Genomic DNA, 24,095 nt, shown 5'->3' on the forward strand with positions numbered 1-24,095 from the left:
AAAAAAAACTGCGACTTATAGTCCGAAAGATACGGTATGTGTTTTTGTCATACATAAGGATTGTGAATGATAGGCAAAATTCCCCAAAAAGTGCAGTTTCCCTAAAGCTGCTGCTGTAACAAAAGAAGTCTCACACCTGACAAAAAATTCAATAATATTGCAACATGGGTCCAAGTGAACAAATCAAATTAAGTAAAATAACTCTCAAAGGCTGTCTTAACTTTCAGTTGGCAACGAGTGCTACTTCCTGTCACTTTGAGACCATTATTTTTGTATAATTCGGGGTTAAGAATACAGAATATATGCGCTCACAACTTCATTAACACTGGTGTGTGAAATTGGGACACGGCTGTAGACTTGCGTCATGTTACACATTTACGCACAGGCAGATTTACGGTCATCCTACTCGGAGAAGTTTTTAATCAGCTCCCGGGAGCCCCCGAGCCTGTTTAGCAGTCATAGCTCCCTTTCACAGTATTTTCCATCACACTGCTTTGCATTTCATAGCGTAGTAGGAAACATATTAGATGCACTCCCACAAGCCAAGTCAATATTTTACCACTTGTAAACACAGTGCCATCAAGGCTGAGGATGTATGCATGCTGGTTTTTGTTGTTGTTGTTTTTTTCCATTCTTACCCCCTTTGTACAGCGGATATGAAATGTATATATTGGGAGTTTTGCTATCAAAATTGCTCTTCATTAGTCTCAAAGTTCAACGTGTTCAGACTTGACGGATGACTTGAATCCCATTAAGTCCTTTCCGGACGAACTGCAAGCATGCCCCTCGTACAAATTACAGTGGGCTTCAGGAAGCTCCCGGCGGGATACACAGTGCTCTGTTTTCCACACTTAATAGACTGCAATTTAGTACATAAACTAGATTAAAAGCGGTGGCCGTGCCGTCACATTTGGTGCCACTTTCATGTGGCTGCGATGGAGATTACAGACGAGGCATTGGCGGAGTGAAAAAGCAGACCGCATCTCATCAAATAAACTTGGAAAGAGATGAATAATTATGTCACACGCAAAGTAAATTCATGGAAACTGATGTGTAAGCTTTTGGCCACATAACATTTTCGCACAGAGTATTTACAGTGTCAGGGAGAATTACCTTGAGATAGTTTGAGTTGATAACGGTGTGCTCCCCCTCGTAGGCAATAATGACTTCATTGGTTAGCACCACAGGCCCGGAGAAGTAACTTTGTTTGAATATTTTGATCCTGAATGTGCCCTCCACTGAACGTCCTCCTGCTTTGAGCGTGAAGCTGAAGGCATCTTTAGACCTTTGACTTTCATAGTTATGTTCGTAGGACACAACACCCTTCTTCAAGTCCTCCTGGGTGAATTCCGAGGCCTCAACCCCGCTGACGATGATCCTGCCGTCACTTGGAGGGGACGTGACGTGAAACGCGATCTCACCGTCATGCTTGATGTCCATGTTGGACTCGGCACTCAGCAGCGTCGTGTCGAGGGTCATGGTGCCTCCGTGGTCAATGACGATCATGGTGTTGTTGACCACTCGGAGGTAGGCTTCGCTGGCTTGGATCTGCAGCAGAGCGGTTGTCTTGTGAAAGCCGTCGGACACTTGCAGCGAGAAGCGTTCTTGATCGGCTCCGTGATGAATGAAGAGGACCTTTTTAGCGCGCAGGTCGGCTTGTGTGAAACGGAAAAGGGATTGCGAGGGATTCAGCGCGGAGACAATGTTGCCAGAGAGGATTCCCTCACGAGAATAGACAATCTGGGATTCATTAAAACCTGCGTCGTCGTCCTTGAAGCAGATATAATCAGTCGTTAGTAGGCGCTGACCATGGCGGACCACGTCGAAAACCTTGTCAACAACCTGCAGGGGAGCGTGCTCGTTCTTGCTTTGGATTGATATCCTGAAAATGCCACTGATTGTTTCCTGAACCCCAAATTTGTCTGCGTCCTGATCAAACACAGTGAAGTGAAAGTCATCACTAACTGTCCTGGAACCATCATGCTGGTATATTAGCCTGTTGAGTTGGAGGTCTTCATTACTGAACACTCTAATCGCTCCCTCAAATCGAGGCTGACCAGGTGGGGACTCCCTTATGAGTCGCCCATGTTTCGGTTCTTGAGTGATCTGGTACATAAAATCTGTAAGGCTAGTTGATTCAATCCAAAGATGACTTTTGTCCACAACACCCTCACTACCATGTAGGACAATTAGCGCCTCATTGGTTAGAGTGGGGGCATCCGGATCAGCGAGGATGTTAATTGGGAATGTGTACAAAGGAGAGTACTGATCCTCTGCAAATACTTTGAACTGGAATTGATCTGTACTTTCCACAGCTTTTCGCATTGGGACTTTGTAGGTGATATAATTGTCCATAATGTCTCTCTGGGTAAAGGTATCTCCATCAGTCAAATCTACGTCCAGTAGCTGGAGACTACCCAGTGTCGGAGGCTTGACAAGGATGTACTTAACAGATTCAGGTTCTGAGTTTTTTCCTTTCACCTCTGCCTGAAGCTCAGTGGGTCCAATTGTTGCTTCCTCACCAGACTGCATTTCTAGTGGGACCAGTGTGGAGAGTTTCACAAGAGAAGGCATGATCTTGACTAAGAATGTGTTATTCCACAGGGAGAACTTTCCCAGGTGTGTGTCAAACTGAATCCTTTCCTCGACAACATCTTCTTGGTCACTTGAATCCGTGCTGATGTACCTAAGGTGGTTTTGATCCAGATCGGATTGCTGAAACGAATTCACTGGCTTCCACATGCCATCACCTGTCATTATTTTCAGTTCCCCAAACATCAGCGGCTGTGTGATGTTATAAATAACATCTCCATTACGAGGGTGTGTTAGGACAGCCAAGTTGTTAATACCAATTGAAGCGTTGCTACCTTGAGCCAAGGCAAGGCCAGTATTGGTTACTATTGTCATGTGTGGCTGCGTCAAAGCCAGTTTAAAAGTTGCAGAGTGGCTGACAGATTGTCTGTCCGATACTTCTAGGGTTATTGAATCAGCTTCACCTCCTTTGTGTACATAATAGATGTTCCCTTCCTTAAGTTCCCTGCAAGTGAACTCTGTGAGCCTTCGTCCTGGCTCCTGCTTGTTCTCAAGGTAACCTGCTTCCATGGTAGGCTCTGAGGTGACAATTACCACTAAGTTGTCACAGCGGGTGTCAGAATCCGTGATTTTGATTAAGCTGGAGCTCAAGCGAGTCCTGCCGTTCTCTGTAATGGTGATTTCTCCTCCGCTCAGTTGTGGTATGTCATTGACGGGAAGGATTTCAACTGGTACCACGTAACTCTGCGATGTTTTAAGACATTCTGGAAGGTAGCTGTTACTGCTAGCAACCACATCCAGGTGAATTCTATCTGCGTGCCTTTCATGCCCATCGTGCATGTACTTGATTTTCTGGTTGACAACGTCCAAAAGAGTGAATTTTTGTGTGCGCTTTGTGTTGATATTCATATCAACCACACCATACCAGGGGTCGCTCTTGAGAGAAAAGACAATCTGCGACTGACGCATCCCTGCAGCGCTGAGGTCAAAGGTTGGACTGAGGTTGTCCACGGTAAGAATAACTTCTCCCCCTTCAGGTACAAGCAGCGGCGTAACCTCAAGGAGCTTAGTTACGTTTTTGAATACCTCTGGCATGTCGTCTGTTGGGTAGCAATGCGATTCAGTTGTCTCAATATCCACGTAGCGGGTGCGGGGCGGTGGGGAAGTTGTCGTTGCATCAGTGTCATAATAACTAGAGTAGTCATAGTCCTCTCCTTCACATTTAACGTGAACATCTTTGGTTACCAGAGCATCCTGGAGGCTCCTATCCTTCTGATTGACTTTGATCTCGCCCAAGCATCCGATAAAAGACTCCGCGGTCATCTCGTCCTCTGCACGGTTCAGTGACCCACTCTCACGAAAGAGATCCTTCATTTTAGCCTGGATGCCTCCTAAATACAAGTTTCCTACCAAGTCCAGTTTTTGTGACGAGTCAAGAGGTAGGGAGACTACCTCGCTGTCGACATTAACATCAAACGATTCCTGACTGACCTGCACCTTAACTCTGTGCCACTGATCGTCATCCAGCTGCACCTTTGTGTTCTCAAGCACCTCCATGCCCTTTCCGTAATCCAGCAAACCTTTCAGGTAGCCTTTTACAATGCCAAGAGCAATGAAGTCGCTCTCTCTCCCAGGGTGGAAAACGAGAAGGGCGTCCTCAATGGTGGTTTTCATGAGGAACTCCAAAACTCTCGGTGCTCCGCTTGCACCACTCCAAGTGGGAAAGGAGACAAAAGAATCAGGAGTGCTGAAACTGGTCGCCTCTCCATCACCCGCTTCAAACTCACTGCTGCAGGATCCCTTTGTGTCGTGGCATTGTTTAAACAGTGTGCTGAGAATGTCAAAGTCATGGGACTCAAATTTGACGTCAGTCATGCATCCTCGGAAAGGTGGAATGGCGTTGCTAAGGTAGGGAGCGTCAAGATCTCCGGCACCTCCGAGCCAAATACCCAGGTCAATGTTAAGCTGCTCCCCGTCTATGCTCACAGGGACGTAGGTGGAGAAGAGCTCGTCAACTGTCATGGTGAGCTTGGCGTCTTGAAGTGTAAGGGAGACTTTGTGCTCTAGAAGATTGTTCAGCTGGAGACCTTGTGAGGATGACAGGGTCACCTCACCCGCCCCCAGGTTCATCCGAGCCTACAGGGAAATGAAATATATCAAATTACCATTGCATTATACACAGTGATTTACTTGCTTGCCTCTCTTCCATTTGACCTACTCACCTGTATTTTTCCATTCTGGAGTTCAATGAACAGGTAGTCCTCCATTCCGGCAGCCAGTAGCAACAGGCCGCTTCTGCGACTTGTCTTCATCTGTAGTGACACATGGAAGGTGGATATATCTTGGAAAGCTTGGATGTTGCAGAAGCTGTCCCCAAAGTAGGATTCTATAAGGAAAAAGATGTTGCAATTGGTTATTTAGGGCTGCAGTCATGGTCCCATGTCAACAGAGGAGCCAGATACATTCTATTGGGGTTATGACACTTTTTAGGTTCCTCCAGCTGTTCCAGAGAGGCTCATCTGGCATTAAGTATTTCATCACTAAGATACCAATTACAACTTATTATGAGTTTTCATGCAGATATGGAATATTCTGGTGCAGCTGCTTAGTTGATATGCTTCCAATGGGATGCAAATTCCGCCTTCTAACTTGGACTGTGCTCTCCGTGGTCCTCAGCAAATGCAGTAAACCATGAAGGAAGTCAATTATTTCCCATTGCACATAGGAGATTATGCTGGACGGCCGCCAAGACAACCATTTCCTCAACATGGACTTCCCCTTAACTGTTGTGAGATGTACATAGAGGGGCGGGGGTTTCCAGGAGTCATCTCCCGATACAGAGGCTCTTTAGGTCAAACTGAAGGTCCCTGGTTCTAAATTAGTGGATTTTTGGAACAGTGATGCAAAGATAGACACTAATGTGTCAAAGTTAGGACTTTCCCATGAGTTCCTGAGGCCCAAAATATTCCTTCAACATCAACAACAGGGTTGGCCTGCTGCCACGGCTGACATTCCTGATACAGCAGACTACAATTGGGACAATAAGTAGAAAAGATGCCAAACAAAGAACTTTATAACTGGATAAAGTATTTTTCTCGTCGTGGGAAGAAGTGATTGTGCTTTTTTGCCTGTGCTGCATCGTCATCAATTACTAAACAACAGAGTGTCCTTTTTAGTTCCTTATCCTTTCAATGAACCCTCACAGCTCAGCAGCTAGAATGGCAAATATAAACCAGGACAATCACTTTCATTTGCTGTCAGCAAGGACAGACGGAAGCAAAGCCTCCATCGTCACACCATTCCTTGGGAGATTTGACTAAGAGGCATCTGGTTCAGCTTCCAAGGCAAGTCGAGCCAAATACTCAGTGACTCCTCATCACACATTGTAGCACAGGAGCAATCTTCTACCGCCGAGCAAAACTAATGTTCCTGCCTCCCCAAAATAAATATCGGAGTCGACACCACATGTTGAACTGTAATTGACAGGATATTGAGTACAAATAAATGGATAATTTCAATAAATGTTGCAAGTGACAACATATGGGTTCCGTTACTATTAAGTACAGTGGTAGCTCAGGACACGAGTTTAATGTGTTCTGTAACGCAGTCCGTACTGCAAGAAATTGTCACGCACTTACTGTAAATGAACTGAAATCAATTTAATCTGTTTTGTCTCCCAAAAACAGCACAATTTTAACACGTAACATGGCCTTTAAAAAGAAAAGCTAACTTTTATATAAGAAATATTGTATACAATCAACACAATATACTACAAACAACTACAGTATCTTTATGAAGTACTGTCATAAAAATGTACAGCATTTATCTTGGAGAACAGACTCCTACTGTGCACCAACCCAAAAAACCTCCCTCCCCCATTCACAATCATTCACACAAAAGGGTTGTTTCTTTCTGTTATTAATATTCTGGTTCCTACATTATATATCAATATATATCAATACAGTCTGCAAGGGATACAGTCCGTAAGCACACATGATTGTGCGTGCTTCTGGTCTACTAATAGTACTAACTTTTAACAGTTCATTTCACTAATTTTCATTAATTACTAGTTTCTATGTAACTGTTTTTATATTGTTTTACTTTCTTTTTTATTCAAGAAAATGTTTTTAATTTATTTATCTTATTTTATTTTATTTTTTTTAAAGTACCTTATCTTCACCATACCTGGTTGTCCAAATTAGGCATAATAATGTGTTAATTCCACGACTGCATATATCGGTTGATATCGGTATCGGTAATTAAAGAGTTGGACAACATCGGAATATCGGATATCGGCAAAAAGCCATTATCGGACATCCCTAATCACAAAGTATGTTTTGCGTTTTTGGTGAGCGTGTCTTGCTACACAAAAGTTTGAGATAACTTGCAACTTCCTGTGGGTCCTAGAAAGCTGCACAGGTGAAGTCTACCTCAATGTTTTAAAGCATGGAACCTGAAAAAGTGCTGCCCAACGTCAGTCGTTTTAGGTGTGTCCTTAGAATACGACAGTACAAAAGATTTAGTCATGAAAGCTACCATATCCTGTGCCAAAGCTTGTTCCGTAATTGATGCCAAGGCTTGAAAGTATTCAAGAGGAATGACCTCCGCTAATTGCACTGCAGCCTCTAGGCCCAGACTGCAAAATAGGCGGGAGAAGAATATTTTCTTTCAGGCAATTGCGTTAACAAAGAAAATCTCAATGCGCTCTGTACGTCTTAAACCTGCGGCTTTTGTCGGATTGTTCACTGAGCGTGGGGATGAAACGCTGACGCAGAGACCGATGCCAAGACAATTCCGCCAGGGGATTTTCCGGTTGGAATTCAGCTCGCTCGCCGATTGCCTTGAGGAAGAAGAGCACATTTTGTCGTGGATCCGAACAATAGCTCTACTCTCCGCTGTGTACGTCGACCTGGAATTCATTAGTACCCTCCCCGTTAAGCCGAGTAAAGCTCTGCGTAGAATGGGCTGCATTGAGGAGAAGCACATTTTCCAAAGGCTATCCGAACCACTAACCCCCCCCCGTTTCACTCGCAAGCCCGTCTGTAAGTGATTTCCTTGCCACCGCATCCAGGGAGTCGTATCGAGAAGACGAACCGAAACACGCCACTTGTTTTCTTCCGCAGTATCACAATAAAGTGTTGTCTAGCGGGGGTTGGGGCTTCCTGTTGGGGAATAGGTTATTGTCCATTCAGGATATTTTAGGGCGTTGCCGCTACACTTGTCTGGAAGTTGAACCGCCCACTAATTTGGTCCACATACCACTTCACACTACTTAACTGTGGGTCAAGTAGGACCTTGGTCTCAGGCCAGTGCAGATGGGGATAATGTGATGCACTCGTCTTCATAAGGCTCAGAGGAAACTCAGTCTTCCTCCGACCCAGTAAATGAACCGAGTTGTTTTCCTTTCACTCTTCTCCAGTGCCTTTTCATCTTCTCCCTTTGGTCTTGCGACACGTGTCCGGAAAAGACGAATGTATTTGCGAACCACATAACAAAAAAAGACTGCACCCTCATTTAATCAGCTCTTCTAAGGCTTCATTTACACCGCCGTTTTTAAATCCCAATTTAGTGCCTTCAACTGATTTTATCTCCTGGAATGTTCTGTTCTTTATTAGTCCACATGCTTTCAAATATGAATTTTGCTTGCTCCAAAAACACAGCCAGTGCTTGTTCCCCCAGCACTAATTTGCCATGGTAACAGCGCCTGGGATCCAAACAAATCACCTCCTCATGGCTAAAGCTATAAATAGTGGTTATGTTGCTCATTTGTTTCCTTTTGTAACTGAGGCACAAAGGCTTCTGGGTAAATATAAGAGGAGTAGGGTATTATGAAGACAGATGTACATGCACTTCAAGAACTCTTAGAAGGAATGGAATACCTCTTGGCTATCGTTAAGATGATTTGCAAATGAATGCATTACCTAGGTCCATAGCCCAGATGGTTTGTGGACTGCGGCATGTAGTGATCCATAGTTCACAAAGTCTGTTAATATCGTAAGTAGTCTCTAAAAGTAAATTATTTGGTATAAGCTGGCTGTATTTGAGTTGATCTGTTCGTATACATGCTATGGAATGTTTTCAAATGGAATGTTCCTTTTGCTTTTTACTTTATTGAGATTACTCAACATTTGGGCAAAGAGTTTTTGGGTAAAAGTCTACAGTATACTTGCCAGATTTTTGCAAGAGACTCTTGCATTTTATTGCTCCTCCTCGCATCACATTTCTCCATTATTGCTTTAGATTTTCCCAGGATACTCCTTTACTTTACTCACAACTTCACATCACTCCAGATTTGTCCGGAAAACTCCCGTATTTTACTCTTGAGGTCACATTTCTCCGTATTTTACTGACCTCTCCTCGCATTTTCCCAATGTCACATCTCTTCTTGACTGCTAAAGAAATTTCCAGAGAAACTTCTGGATTCCGTATGGAGTTTTTTTTTAATCTTTGTTCGGTTTTTCAAGGGACTTCTGTGTCTTCTTTAGGTGTCATTCTTTCTTGCTTTTTCCTCATGATTTTTCGTTTGCCCCAACTTTTAAGCACATTTCAGGAGAGATGAGATTTATGACTCTGTGAAGAGAGCTGGATCTTGTTTAGCTGTTCCTTTTACTCAAATAATCAATCACTGGTAGCAGTTATAAGATTACATGTGAATCAAAATAATTAAAATGTACACCAATATTACTCTATTGGTAGGAATTATTTTGAAATATTGACTATAATTAAAATGTTGTTGTGTTTTCATGGCAAACATAAGGTGGTGCCGTATCCCCATGCTTTGACAGTGACATTGATATTTTGAACTGTTGCTCACCTAAAAAATATAAGAAATATAAGACGGAAATATAATATATAACAAATATAAATACAACTAGAATGAAAATTAGGATAGGGTAAAAATGTGAATGCAAAATTTACTGCCCTACCTGGTGTTACATGTGAACAAGAAAAGTGAATCCAAATGTTACTACGTTTCCTTTGACTCTGACTCATTTCCTCGTCCAGTCGCCAGTCAGGTGGCATGCACATGCAGCTTGGGCAAACAAACAGCTTTCAACTGAGAACTGGTTCTCATCGTCCACTTAAAGGGGATCTATGATGATTTTAATTAACATTTAAAATACTTTCATGTGGTCAAGATCAGTGTTTCGTAACCATTGGGCCCAATGTTGGGTCACAAGCGTCCCTGAGAGGGCTGGCAAGAAACATCTGTTTCTCAGTTGTTGTCCGTATGGGCCGCAGCGGTACTAAGTTGTAATACACTTTACCACCACTTGTGGCAGTAATGACAGTATCAAACAAGCAGAAGAAGAAATCATAGAGAAGTTTCTTTAGCGCAAAAAATTATGACTAAAGTGATTAACTTAAATTTCCTTAAGTTTATTTATTATTAATTTAGTTAGAATTTATTTTAGCACTGCATTATTGTGTGTGAATGTATTTATCATCGTTTTTTATGAGTCGTGTTACGCTTGTAACGCGAAAACAAGACAACTTGAAGTATATTTTGACACACAAAAACGTGTGCGCCGTTTATTTCATCCAAGACGAGACTGAATGACTGCTTACATCAAAGAGACTCAAAAAGGCGGTCACAACAAACCCCCACCTTTGGGTAAATCTCCTAAAGGTCACTTAAAGGGGCCGCACCGAATTACTCACTCTTAACTGCATACAGTATATGAATGCTAAACAAGAACGACATTGTTATGTGCACAATAGAACAATGACAGTGAATAATGACGACAAAGTCAAGTAAAAAGGTGTGGTGAATTATGTTCTTAAAGCAACCGCTACAGTCCCTTCTTTAGCAGTATATTTGATTAGTATTTATTTTTGTAATCAGCCAGACCTAAGCCTTGATAATATTTTTTGTGATTCCCACATGGTTTCATATCATTTGACAAGGTCTGTCCTGTTAAAATGTAAGTAGGTTAGATGTAATTTGAGTGGGCTTCGGGCCCCTATGTCGTGGAAAAGTTGGGCTTCGAGGTCGAAACGTTGAGAACCCCTGGTCAAGATGATATGTATTGGATATCCTTTGGTGTAAATTTTGCATAGATTTTGCTTCACAGTCACTTTTGTAACTCGTTTTCGATTCCCAGATTGCGAATGAAACCATGCCCACCCTATCCAAAAGGATCATAATTTATGTTTTGAAAATGTGCACTGTTTAAATATATATCATGAAGTCATCAATGCTATTTATTTTCCAGACACGGTCTAAAATAAACTTCTTAAACATTATATAGATTCACTCGCTCACAACATTAGGTACGTCTGCACACTCGCCGTTCAATTCAGCATAATAAAAACTGTTTTTAGCAGTTTTTATGTCACTGCATGACTTACATGCATAACACCGTGCAAGCTCACGCCAAAACACGATTTGATGCTTTGGAATTATTAAACATGATTATCCAACATTGTAACGTTTATAAGTCAGAGATGACACAATTCATCATAGCTTCGCTTTCAAAAAAGCTGTTCCAAAGATTCTTTACGTTATAGTCTTTACAGGAGCTAACCGATGTTATGTAGCATGAGACAAAGAACAAAACCCACCATTTCGACATCATGATGACATAGTGTGTCAAAGACCTTCCGGTCATAACCAGTAACTGCATAATTGATAGGAGTGTAACCCCAGCAGACACAAGACATTGATATAACGTTGATTGTACATACACTGTACTTTAAAACTGACTTTGAAACAACGTTGCAAAATACTTGTATTTGTAAATTAAGACAACGTTGATGTCCAACATTGGAACCACGTTACAGGTTGGGAAATGACCAAAATTCAACGGTCAAATCAACATCAGAGCCCAGCATTGGATTAAACGACTTTAAAAAGCATGTTCCTTCAATGTTGTATTTGGGTTGTAGAATATTGGTTGGGAAATGACCAAAATTCAATGGTTAAAATCAAGGTCAGAACCCAGCATTGATTAAACGTCGTCAAAAAGCATGTTGTTTAAACGTTGTATTTGTGTTGTAGAATGTTGGTTGGAAAATGACCAAAATTCAATGGTTAAAATCAAGGTCAGAACCCAGCATTGATTAAACGTCTTTAAAAAGCATGTTGTTTCAACGTTGTATTTGTGTTGTAGAATATTGGTTGTGAAATGACCAAATTTCAATGGTCAAAATCAACGTCAGAACCCAGCATTGATTAAATGTCTAAAAAGCATGTTGTTTCAACATTGTATTTGTGTTGGAGAATATTGGTTGGGAAATGACCAATTTTCAATGGTCAAATCAACGTCAGAATCCAACATTGTTGTAACGTCGTCAAAAAGCATGTTGTTTCAACGTTATGTTTGAGTTGTAGAATATTGGTTGGGAAATGACCAAAATTCAATGGTTAAAATCAAGGTCAGAACCCAGCATTGATTAAACGTCTTTAAAAAGCATGTTGTTTCAACGTTGTATTTGTGTTGGAGAATATTGGTTGGGAAATGACCAAAATTCAATGGTTAAAATCAAGGTCAGAACCCAACATTGATTAAACGTCTTTAAAAAGCATGTTGTTTCAACGTTATGTTTGTGTTGGAGAATATTGGTTGGGAAATGACCAATTTTAAATGGTCAAATCAACGTCAGAATCCAACATTGTTGTAACGTCGTCAAAAAGCATGTTGTTTCAACGTTATGTTTGAGTTGTAGAATATTGGTTGGGAAATGACCAAAATTCAAAGGTTAAAATCAAGGTCAGAACCCAATATTGATTAAACGTTGTCAAAAAGCATGTTGTTTAAACGTTGTATTTGTGTTGAAGAATATTGGTTGGGAAATTACCAAAATTCAATGGTTAAAATCAAGGTCAGAACCCAGCATTGATTAAACGTCTTTAAAAAGCATGTTGTTTCAACTTTGTATTTGTGTTGTAGAATATTGGTTGGGAAATGACCAAAATTCAATTGTTAAAATCAAGGTCAGAACCCAGCATTGATTAAACGTCTTTAAAAAGCATGTTGTTTCAACGTTGTATTTGTGTTGTAGAATATTGGTTGGGAAATGACCAAAATTCAATGGTCAAATCAACGTCAGAATCCAACATTGTTGTAACGTTGTCTAAAAGCGTGTTGTTTCAACGTTATGTTTGAGTTGAAGAATATTGGTTGGGAAATTACCAAAATTCAATGGTTAAAATCAAGGTCAGAACCCAATATTGATTAAACGTCGTCAAAAAGCATGTTGTTTCAACGTTGTATTTGTGTTGTAGATTATTGGTTGGAAAATGACCAAATTTCAATGGTCAAAGCAACGTCAGAACCCAACATTGATTAAACGTCGTCAAAAAGCATGTTGTTTCAATGTTGTATTTGTGTTGTAGAATATTGGTTGGAAAATGACCAAAATTCAATGGTTAAAATCAAGGTCAGAACCCAGCATTGATTAAACGTCTTTAAAAAGCATGTTCTTTCAATGTTGTATTTGGGTTGTAGAATATTGGTTGGGAAATTACCAAATTTCAATGGTTAAAATCAAGGTCAGAACCCAGCATTGATTAAACGTCTTTAAAAAGCATGTTGTTTCAACGTTGTAGTTGTGTTGTAGAATATTGGTTGGGAAATGACCAAAATTCAATGGTTGAAATCAAGGTCAAAACCCAGCATTGATTAAACGTCTTTAAAAAGCATGTTGTTTCAACGTTATGTTTGAGTTGCTCAACGTCAGGACCTAATTCAACAAATTCTCAACGTTGCTTCAATGTCTTGCGCCTGCGGGGGACGTCAAGGGACTATTCTTTTTTTCAATTTTCATCCCTTGTGATATTAGCGGCATGTGGTGCATATCCTGTTTGTGAAAACACGAGAAGCAAGCTCTTGTTTTTTGGTCGTCTGCACACTTGGGTGTTGTTGGAAAGTTCCAGATAACTCCAGCGAGGTTCGCACAGCAGAGAGCCGAGCCACAACTCTGCATTCCTTGACAGCACTACTTAATATGGAGCCCCTTTCTTCTCGCCGCCTTACTCTTCAGAAGTCGCCGGAGACACGCTTTTACGAGTCATTTCTCACCGCCGCGTGAAAGCGCACACAGCATCATTCCAGCCACCTTCCCCCCCCCTAAGCCACCGCCGTAGTCGGGACTCAGGAGGTCCGATCCGTAAAGAAGCGGCTCACGGCGACACGGCGGGGGGGCGGTTCTGTCTCCAACACACAATCGACAAAAATTACGACCCCCCCTCAATTTGAATGGCGATTGGATCGTTTATTTTTTTTTTTTTTTGAGAAAACGAATAAGAAAAGAATCCCTCTTATTTGGCCCAGTGCTCTCTCAAAGTCTCAACGGAGAAGGCAGGGGAAAAAAGGCCAAGTTTGTTTGAAGAGCTACAGGAGGGGGCTTTTGTCTTTGTAACACACTTGATTTATGGAATATTACACAGTGGAATCCCGACAGCCAAGCACTCCTGTGGTCGTGGGGAATGTACCTGAAAATTTCAGGAGGAAATATACGCCTCTGAAGTCCCATAAACCTTTTGGAGTTGAGACCTCAGATCAGCGAGCATTAAAGGATGAACTCGATACTTTAACTTTCACACTCAAGGAGGCAGGGAGAAACTTCTAAAGTCGAACGCACCGTGAGGTTACGCAATTCAGAATTTAAAAGGAAAACTTGCCCCAGCCTTCCAACCGCTGTCATGTGTCCTCAAAGGATTGATTATATTTGCATTTTCTTTGGTGCTTTTTTGCATCACTTATTCCCCCCAAAATGAAATAAAAATAGTTGCAAGTTGCATGAAGTAAGCAGTTAAGAGTGTCACAATAACACGTCCTGACTTATTCTCAAAGTTAACACACTATTTTATACTATTAACTAGAGATGTTTGATAATGGCTTTTTTGCCGATATCCGATAGTCAGACTCTTAATTACCGATTCCGATATCAACCGATACCGATATATACAGTCTTGGAATTAACACATTATTATGCCTAATTTTGTTATTATTCATTAAACAATGTAACAAGGTTTTCCAAAAATAAATCAACTCAAGTTATGGAAAAAAAATGCCAACATGGCACTGCCATATTTATTATTGAAGTCACAAAGTGCATTATTTTTTTTAACATGCCTCAAAACAGCAGCTTGGAATTTGGGACATGCTCTCTCTGAGAGAGCATGAGGAGGTTGAGGTGGGCGAGGTTGAGGTGGGGGGTAGGGGGGATGGGAGGGGTATATTGTAGCGTCCCGGAAGAGTTAGTGCTGCAAGGGGTTCTGGGTATTTGTTCTGCTGTGTTTATGTTGTGTTACGGTGCGGATGTTCTCCCGAAATGTGTTTGTCATTCTTGTTTGGTGTGGGTTCACAGTGTGGCGCATATTTGTAACAGTGTTAAAGTTGTTTATACGGCACCCTCAGTGTGACCTGTATGGCTGCATTCACATTTGTGTGTGAAAAGCCGTAGATATTATGGGACTGGTCCGGCACGCAAAGGCAGTGCCTTTAAGGTTTATTGGCGCTCTGTACTTCTCCCTACGTCCGTGTACACAGCGGCGTTTTAAAAAGTCATACATTTTACTTTTTGAAACCGATACCGATAATTTCCGATATTACATTTTAAAGCATTTATCGGCCGATAATATCGGCAGTCCGATATTATCGGACATCTCTACTATTAACCAGTAATGGGTACCGAATACCGTACTTTTTTTGGCACCGATTTGAATCCCGCCGGACTTACTGAGCACCGATTGTTGGAAAATCCATAGGTGCTATTTTACAGTACCTGGGTTGCTCAGCCTCTTCGCACTTTGGCACTTTGGCGATCACTCCAGCAGCGCTGAGCGCGGACTCAGCCAAACTACCTCGACTGAAGGCAGTGTTGCAATTTTCAACGCCAACACAGCAAAAGTCAGGCTCCACTTTTCCAAAAATGCATTAGCTTGATGCTAATATACATTGACGTGCTACTCATTAGCATTAGCGATTTTCCATGGCGATGTCAACGCCTCCAAATTGGATACGCGTTACATCAATCAACTTGTAAGCGCAATACTTCCAGTGTTAACTCTTTTTAGGGCACAACAAAAGACTAAACAGCAACATACCATACACTATAGCAGTGTTTTTCAACCTTTTCTGAGCCAAGGCACATTTTTTTAATTGAAAAAAATCCCGAGGCACACCACCAGCAGAAAACATTTAAAAAAGGAAACTCAGTAGTCGATATTGACGATAAAAAGTTGTTCTCGCAATTGTTGGATATGTCTTTGAACCATAACCAACCATGCATCACTATAGCTCTTGTCTCAAAGTAGTAGGTGTACCGTCACGACCTGTCACATCACATTTTGAGTTTTTTGGTGTTTTCCTCTGTGTAGTGTTTTAGTTCTTGTCTTGCACTCCTATTTTGTTGTTGATTGTCATGTCATGTACGGATGTACTTTGTGGACGCCGTCTGCTGCTCCACACCCTGTAAGTCTTTGCTGTCGTCCAGCATTCTGTTTTTGTTTACTTTGCAGCCAGTTCAGTTTTAGCTTCGTTTTGCATAGCCATCCCTAAGCTTCAATGCCTTTTCTTAGTGGCACTTGCCTTTTATTTATTTTTCGTTTAAGCTTTAGATACCTTTTTACCTGCAAACCATCGTCGTCGTTCCCGACATCTACAAACCAATTAGCTACCTACTGCCACCTACTGATATGGAAGAGTATTACACGGTTACTCTGCCGAGCTCTAGACAGCACAGACACATTTGCGAATTATATTTACTGGTTTGCAAAAAATATTTTTAACCCAATTAGGTGAAATTACATAATCTCCCGCGGCACACCAGACAAAAACACTGCACTGTACACTACTGCCATCTAACATCTTGGACTTGCAACTGTCATTGACATTCAGAAATGTATTACACAAGATATAAGAACTGAAGAGCAGTTATTATAATAAATGTTGCAATTAAAAATGAGATTTTATTATCAAAAACTGTTTATATTTATTAACCAACACAAAAGTACTGAAAATGTGTAGCGCTCCGTACCGGTTCAAATGTGAACGGCGTTAACGCCGCTTCACCTTGTTAAGCTCTTGAAGAACAGCGAAGCATATTCAAAATGTTATACAAGACATATATTCAGCCAGATTATATGATGGAAAATCCAGTTGAAAAGAACACATTTTCTGTGGTATTAAGGCAGAAATGTCAAAAGTCAGGGGATTATTTTCGACCTGTTGCTTTTTTAATTAAACGTGGCTCGCGTTAGAAGACTACAAAGGAGGAATAAGACCCTTAACATTAAAACGTGGCAAGATGTCAAACCATTACAAGTAACAATCTTATTATTTTCTCTTGAAATGTCAATGTTCAATTGTTATATATATGAATTGAGGGTGTTCGCACCTGGGGATAAGTTGATTGGCAACACTAAATTGGCCCTAGTGTGTGAATGTGAGTGTGAATGTTGTCTGTCTATCTGTGTTGGCCCTGCGATGAGGTGGCGACTTGTCCAGGGTGTACCCCGCCTTCCGCCCGATTGTAGCTGAGATAGGCTCCAGCACCCCCCGCGACCCCGAAGGGAATAAGCGGTAGTAAATGGATGGATGGATGGACGGATAAAACTTTTTAGCTTCTGATATTGGAACCTACAGCATTGGCCGGTACCAATATTAATCCGCAGGAATCATATATACTTTTGTTATTTTGTAGCGTGGAATGTTAGCAAAGGTTTGATCGAGTGATTACTGGTTATTGTATTTTTAGCAACATCTAGTGGCACAAATAATTCATTAGAATAAATACGACAGACGGAATAAATTGAACGATGCAGACATGAATATATGCAACTATTAATTATTTGATACTTGCTTATTTCGATTGACGCATGTGCTGTTGTACACTACAATATTGTTCAATTAAGGATATTTATTACGTATGTCTAGCTTGTGTGCTATTGTGTGCTTAGCTGTTGTGTAGTTGCTAGCTCCCAATTACCACGTTTACCTTTTTTGTAAATGACTTGACAACATTGTGTGCTTATTGGAGAACATTTAGATGTTAAATGAGCACGCAGCTTTGCACAAGTAAACACTGCTTGTATCGGAGTGCTTGTATCGAAGAGTTTAAATTCAAGTTGATATCATCTGATACTTGTTTTTTTTTTGCTGATATTGGACCGATATCAATATTGGATCGAGACACCCTTAGTAAGTAAATAAATGTTCCTGTATGCGACTCTTGGAACACTGCAAAAACCTAAGCAAGATTAAATACACAAAATATGGGGAAAATATAAAAGAGGAGCTGGAAATCTAAATCGATAAATAAATAAATAAATAAATAAAAATATTTTTTTTACTTTTTTTTGACGTCGGGGGTTTAACTTCTCCACTTGTGGGGCGCACTCAAATATTAACCCTGAATTAGTAATATTACTCTTGATTTTTATCGTCTACAATAATTGTGTCTAATCTACTACAGTACTTACACCTAACAACTACTTAAAGTCTACAACCTTATCAAACTATATTAAAACCATGGGTTAATCAAAGAGATGATTTATTTAACACATTAGGCTTAGGCTTAGGTCAGGCTGATTAGAAAAATAAGTACTAAGCAAATATACTGCCTAATATTACCATGAATTGATTGTACGGTCAATTGTACGGAATATGTACTGTACAGTGCAATCTACTAATAAAAGTTTCAATCAATCAATCAATCAATCAATCTAAGAAGGGACTCATAAATAACTGATGAAAAATACATTTACATACTATTATGTAGTGCTAAAATAAATAAACAAAATTAATAATGAATATTTTTCTTAACTGAACTGTCAATAAAATTAAAGTAAAAATGAAAATAAAGCTTTACCACTTAAGAAACTTCTCGATTGACTTTAGCTCTGGACTTGTTTGATATTGTCAAACAGACAATTTTCGTAGGCCCTCTAGAGGGGCGTTCGTGACTGTTTTAGGTAGGGATGTCCGATAATATCGAACTGCCGATATTATCGGCCGATAAATGCTTTAAAATATAATATCGGAAATTATCGGTATCGATTTCAAAATTATCGGTATCTGTTTGTAAAAGTAAAATGTATGACTTTTTAAACGCCGCTGTGTACACGGACGTAGGGAGAAGTACAGAGCGCCAATAAACCTTAAAGGCACTGCCTTTGCGTGCCGGCCCAGTCACATAATATCTACGGCTTTTCACACACACAAGTGAATGCAATTCATACTTGGTCAACAGCCATACAGGTCACACTGAGGGTGGCCGTATAAACAACTTTAACACCGTTACAAATATGCGCCGCACTGTGAACCCACACCAAACAAGAATGACAAACACATTTCGGGAGAACATCTGCACCGTAACACAACATAAACACAACAGAACAAATACCCAGAACCCCTTGCAGCACTAACTCTTCAGGTACGCTACAATATACACCCCCCGCTACCCTTCAACCTCCCCATGTTCTCTCAGGGAGAGCATGTCCCAAATTCCAAGCTGCTGTTTTGAGGCATGTTAAAAAAAACAATGCACTTTGTGACTTCAATAATAAATATGGCAGTGCCATGCCGGCATTTTTTTCCATAACTTGAGTTGATTTATTTTGGAAAACTTTGTTACATTGTTTAATGCATCCAGCGGGGCATCACAACAAAATTAGGCATAATAATGTGTTAATTCCACGACTGTATATATCGGTATCGGTTGATATCGCAATCGGTAATTAAGAGTTGGACAATATCGGGATATCGGCAAAAAAGTCATTATCGGACAGCTCTAGATTTAGGCCATTGCCGCGCTTTCTTACGCCAGCAGCCAAGAGTAGCTTTTGTAACCTGTAGCCTGTTTAGGAATCGGTTTGAGTCGAGAATTGTGTTAACCAAGAATCAATTCTGAATCAAATTGTCAGCTCAAGAATCAGAATGAAATTGAATGGTGAATTGATGTAAAATTCACTTCCCTAGAAAATACTGCAAAAATATGTTTTGACTTATTTGGCACTTCTGTTTTAGAATCAATCAATCAATCAATGTTTATTTATATAGCCCTAAATCACAAGTGTCTCAAAGGGCTGTACAAGCCACAACAACATCCTCGGTTCAGAGCCCACATCAGGGCAAGGAAAAACTCAACCCAGTGGGATGACAATGAGAAACCTTGGAGAGGACCGCAGATTTCTAGGGTAGACCGGTGCAATGGACGTCGAGTGGGTCTAGCATAAAATTGTGAAAGTCCAGTCCATAGTGGATCTAACATAATAGTGAGAGTCCAGTCCATAGTGGATCTAACATAATATTGTGAAAGTCCATTCCATAGTGGATCTAACATAGTAGTGAGAGTCCAGTCCATAGTGGATCTAACATAATATTGTGAAAGTCCAGTCCATAGTGGATCTAACATAATATTGTGAAAGTCCATTCCATAGTGGATCTAACATAGTAGTGAGAGTCCAGTCCATAGTGGATCTAACATAATATTGTGAAAGTCCAGTCCATAGTGGATCTAATATAATATTGTGAAAGTCCAGTCCATAGTGGATCTAACATAATATTGTGAAAGTCCATTCCATAGTGGATCTAACATAATAGTGAGAGTCCAGTCCATAGTGGATCTAACATAATAGTGAGAGTCCAGTCCATAGTGGATCTAACATAATAGTGAGAGTCCAGTCCATAGTGGATCTAACATAATATTGTGAAAGTCCAGTCCATAGTGGATCTAACATAATATTGTGAAAGTCCATTCCATAGTGGATCTAACATAGTAGTGAGAGTCCAGTCCATAGTGGATCTAATATAATATTGTGAAAGTCCAGTCCATAGTGGATCTAACATAATATTGTGAAAGTCCATTCCATAGTGGATCTAACATAATAGTGAGAGTCCAGTCCATAGTGGATCTAACATAATAGTGAGAGTCCAGTCCATAGTGGATCTAACATAATAGTGAGAGTCCAGTCCATAGTGGATCTAACATAATAGTGAGAGTCAAGTCCATAGTGGATCTAACATAATAGTGAGAGTCCAGTCCATAGTGGGGCCAGCAGGAGACCATCCCGAGCGGAGACAGGTCAGCAGCACAGAGATGTTCCCAACCGATACACAGGCGAGCGGGCCACCCTGGGTCCCGACTCTTAGAACAATGTGCTTATTAAAAGTTATATGTAGTATACCTTGGTGTGGTACATTTTTTCTATTTTCAAGCCAAATTTTCTTGTTTGAACTCAGATTTTTAGTGCAAATGACATATGATAGAGATTGGTGGTACATATCAAGAAATACCATCTCATCATGTCTTTTTATCTTGCTTGCATTTCACTTTGCACACCCCTGCTTTGTGGAAATGGAAGGTTCCAGCTCTGCTTATAGGCTTTTTGTGGCTTCCACGGTGTCACGCTTCAAGACCGCCAGACTATAATGAGCGGCATGATCTGCACTAATCGGTCGCCGTGGCAACTGAGAGGCTCTTTGTCGATGTTGATGCTATTAAAAACTTGGGATAGTTAGCGCAGAGCGAGAGCTGTCGAGAAGACGCGCTTTGTTCTTTCACCTGCAGGATCACAAGGAATTCTTCTGTGACATTTCATTTGAGAAATAATAAGCGACGAGGTGGTGCACCTTCCACTAGGGCTGGGCGATACGGCTGAAAACTATCACGATATACAGTACAGGCCAAAAGTTTGGACACACTTTCTCCTCATTGTAGATTGTCACTGAAGGCATCAAAACTATGAATGAACACATGTGGAGTTATGTACTTAACAAAAAAAGGCGAAAGAACTGAAAACAAGTTTTAAATTCTAATTTCTTCAAAATAGCCACCCTTTGCTCTGATTACTTTTTCGTACACTTTTGGCATTCTCTCAAGAGGTATTCACCTGAAATGGTTTTCACTTCACAGGTGTGCTTGAAGCTCATCGAGAGAATGCCAAGAGTGTGCGAAAAAGTAATCAGAGCAAAGGGTGGTTATTTTGAAGAAACAAGAATATAAAACATGTTTTCAGTTATTTCACCTTTTTTTTGCTAAGTACATAACTCCACATGTGTTCATTCATAGTTTTGATGCCTTCAGTGACAATCTACAATGCAAATAGTCATGAAAATAAAGAAAACACATTGAATGAGAAGGTGTGGCCAAACTTTTGGCCTGTACTGTGTATCTTGATTCCGAAGAAATAGTGATTGTTGAAAGACAAGCATTATACATTAAGATTATAAATATATTACACTACATACATCCATTCATACATTGTATTACTTTCACTGACTTACACGTAAAAAAACACAAATTTGCGACTTTTATTTTATTTTGTAGTAGTAGCGACTTCCTCCTGATAAACATGCAAGTGAAGTCAAGGCCATTTTGGGGCCACATTGGGGCCTGTGCGCGTATACACTGGGGTCTGATAATGATCTCATTTTACTTGCAGTGTAAACAGTCGGATGGAAAAAAATCTGTCTTTTTTGCACACTCTTGGCATTCTCTCGATGAGCTTCAAGAGGTCGTCACCTGAAATGGTTTTCACTTCACAGGTGTGCTTGAAGCTCATCGAGAGAATGCCAAGAGTGTGCAAAGCAGTAATCGGCGCAAAGAGTGGCTATTTTGAAGAAACTAGAATATAAAACATATTTTCAGTTATTTCACCTTTTTTTTTTGTTAAGTACATAACTCCACATGTGTTCATTCATAGTTTTGATGCCTTCAGTGACTATCTACAATGTAAATAGTCATGAAAATAAAGAAAACACATTGAATGAGAAAGTGTGTCCTAACTTTTGGCCTGTACTGTATATCACCTGGAAGGTGAAGTTTTACTTACTGTATCACAAAATGTGTACAAAAACCCCACTTTTTTTTTCTTTACAGTTTAATTGTTTTAAATAAAAGTAAAGTTCGGACACACCTTCTCATTTCAATGCGTTTTCTTTATTTTCCTGACTATTTACACTGTAGATTGTCACTGAAGGCATCAAAACTATGACGCCTGTGAAGTGAAAACCATTTCAGGTGACTACCTCTTGAATCTCATCGAGAGAATGCCAAGAGTGTGCAAAGCAGTAATCGGAGCAAAGGGTGGCTATTTTGAAGAAACTAGAACATAAAACAGGTTTTCAGTTATTTCACCTTTTTTTTTGTTAAGTACATAACTCCACATGTGTTCATTCATAGTTTTGATGCCTTCAGTGACAATCTACAATGTAAATAGTCATGAAAATAAAGAAAAGGCATTGAATGAGGAGAAGGTGTGTCCAAACTTTTGGCCTGTACTGTATATCACTTGGAAGGTGAAGTTTTACTTACTGTATCACAAAATGTGTACCAAAAAAAACACTTTTTTTTCTCTTTACATTTTAATAGTTTTAAATAAAAGTAAAGTTTGGACACACCTTCTCATTTCAATGCGTTTTCTTTATTTTCATGACTATTTACACTGTAGATGGTCACTGAAGGCATCAAAACTATGACACCTGTGAAGTGAAAACCCTTTCAGGTGACTACCTCTTGAAGCTCATCGAGAGAATGCCAAGAGTGTGCAAAGCAGTAATCGGAACAAAGGGTGGCTATTTTGAAGAAACTAGAACATAAAACAGGTTTTCAGTTATTTCACCTTTTTTTTTGTTAAGTACATAACTCCACATGTGTTCATTCATAGTTTTGATGCCTTCAGTGACAATCTACAATGTAAATAGTCATGAAAATAAAGAAAAGGCATTGAATGAGAAGAAGGTGTGTCCAAACTTTTGGCCTGTACTGTATATCACTTGGAAGGTGAAGTTTTACTTATTGTATCACAAAATGTGTACAAAAAAACACTTTTTTTTCCCCTTTACAGTTTAATTGTTTTAAATAAAAGTAAAAATTGGACACCCTTTCTCATTTCAATGCGTTTTCTTTATTTTCATGACTGTTTACACTGTAGATTGTCACTGAAGGCATCAAAACTATGACACCTGTGAAGTGAAAACCCTTTCAGGTGACTACCTCTTGAAGCTCATTGAGAGAATGCCAAGAGTGTGCAAAGCAGTAATCGGAACAAAGGGTGGCTATTTTGAAGAAACTAGAATATAACACATATTTTCAGTTATTTCACCTTTTTTTTTGTTAAGTACATAACTCCACACGTGTTCATTCATAGTTTTGATGCCTTCAGTGACAATCTACAATGTAAATAGTCATGAAAATAAAGAAAACACATTGAATGAGGAGAAGGTGTGACCAAAATTTTGGCCTGTACTGTATTTTGATATCGTTTTATCGGCCAAGCCCTACTTCCCACTCTTGCAAAAAGGTCCGAATAGTGTCGAAGTGACTTGAGGAAGCGCACGGTCATTTTTGCACGCCGCCAGGAATTCCTGAGCGGCGTGCTAAAATGCGCTCCTGCCGAGTCTATAAACACCTCTGCTCTACACCAAGCTTCCACGGGGTCACACTTATGCAACACTGCGAGCAAAGGCTGCGGCAAGATTATTCCAAGCGAGACCCACCCAAGCGGGACCTCGGCACAGAGGCCCGCTTTGTGTCCCCCGCCGCTCGTAAACTGGAGCCGGGCCTGGATTGGCCACAATGCTCCTGTTCACACTACTGTTTGTTTTACAGTG

The 24,095-nt window shown here is 40.3% G+C and overlaps 1 protein-coding gene across 1 annotated transcript in view; it reads right to left on the bottom strand.

Annotated features, from left to right (window-relative positions):
* Positions 1–24,095, bottom strand: part of cspg4 (chondroitin sulfate proteoglycan 4) — a 162,881-nt gene that overhangs the window by 42,508 nt on the left and 96,278 nt on the right. Inside the window, exons 2-3 of the mRNA XM_061924899.2 lie at positions 4,755–4,918; positions 1,114–4,668 (exon numbers count right to left, since the gene is read on the bottom strand). Coding sequence (XP_061780883.2) covers positions 1,114–4,668; positions 4,755–4,918 — 3,719 coding nt within the window. The remainder of the gene's footprint in view (positions 1–1,113; positions 4,669–4,754; positions 4,919–24,095) is intronic.

The sequence above is a fragment of the Nerophis lumbriciformis genome, linkage group LG29 (assembly GCF_033978685.3).
Source record: "Nerophis lumbriciformis linkage group LG29, RoL_Nlum_v2.1, whole genome shotgun sequence".
In the NCBI taxonomy this organism is placed as follows: Eukaryota; Metazoa; Chordata; class Actinopteri; order Syngnathiformes; family Syngnathidae; genus Nerophis; species Nerophis lumbriciformis.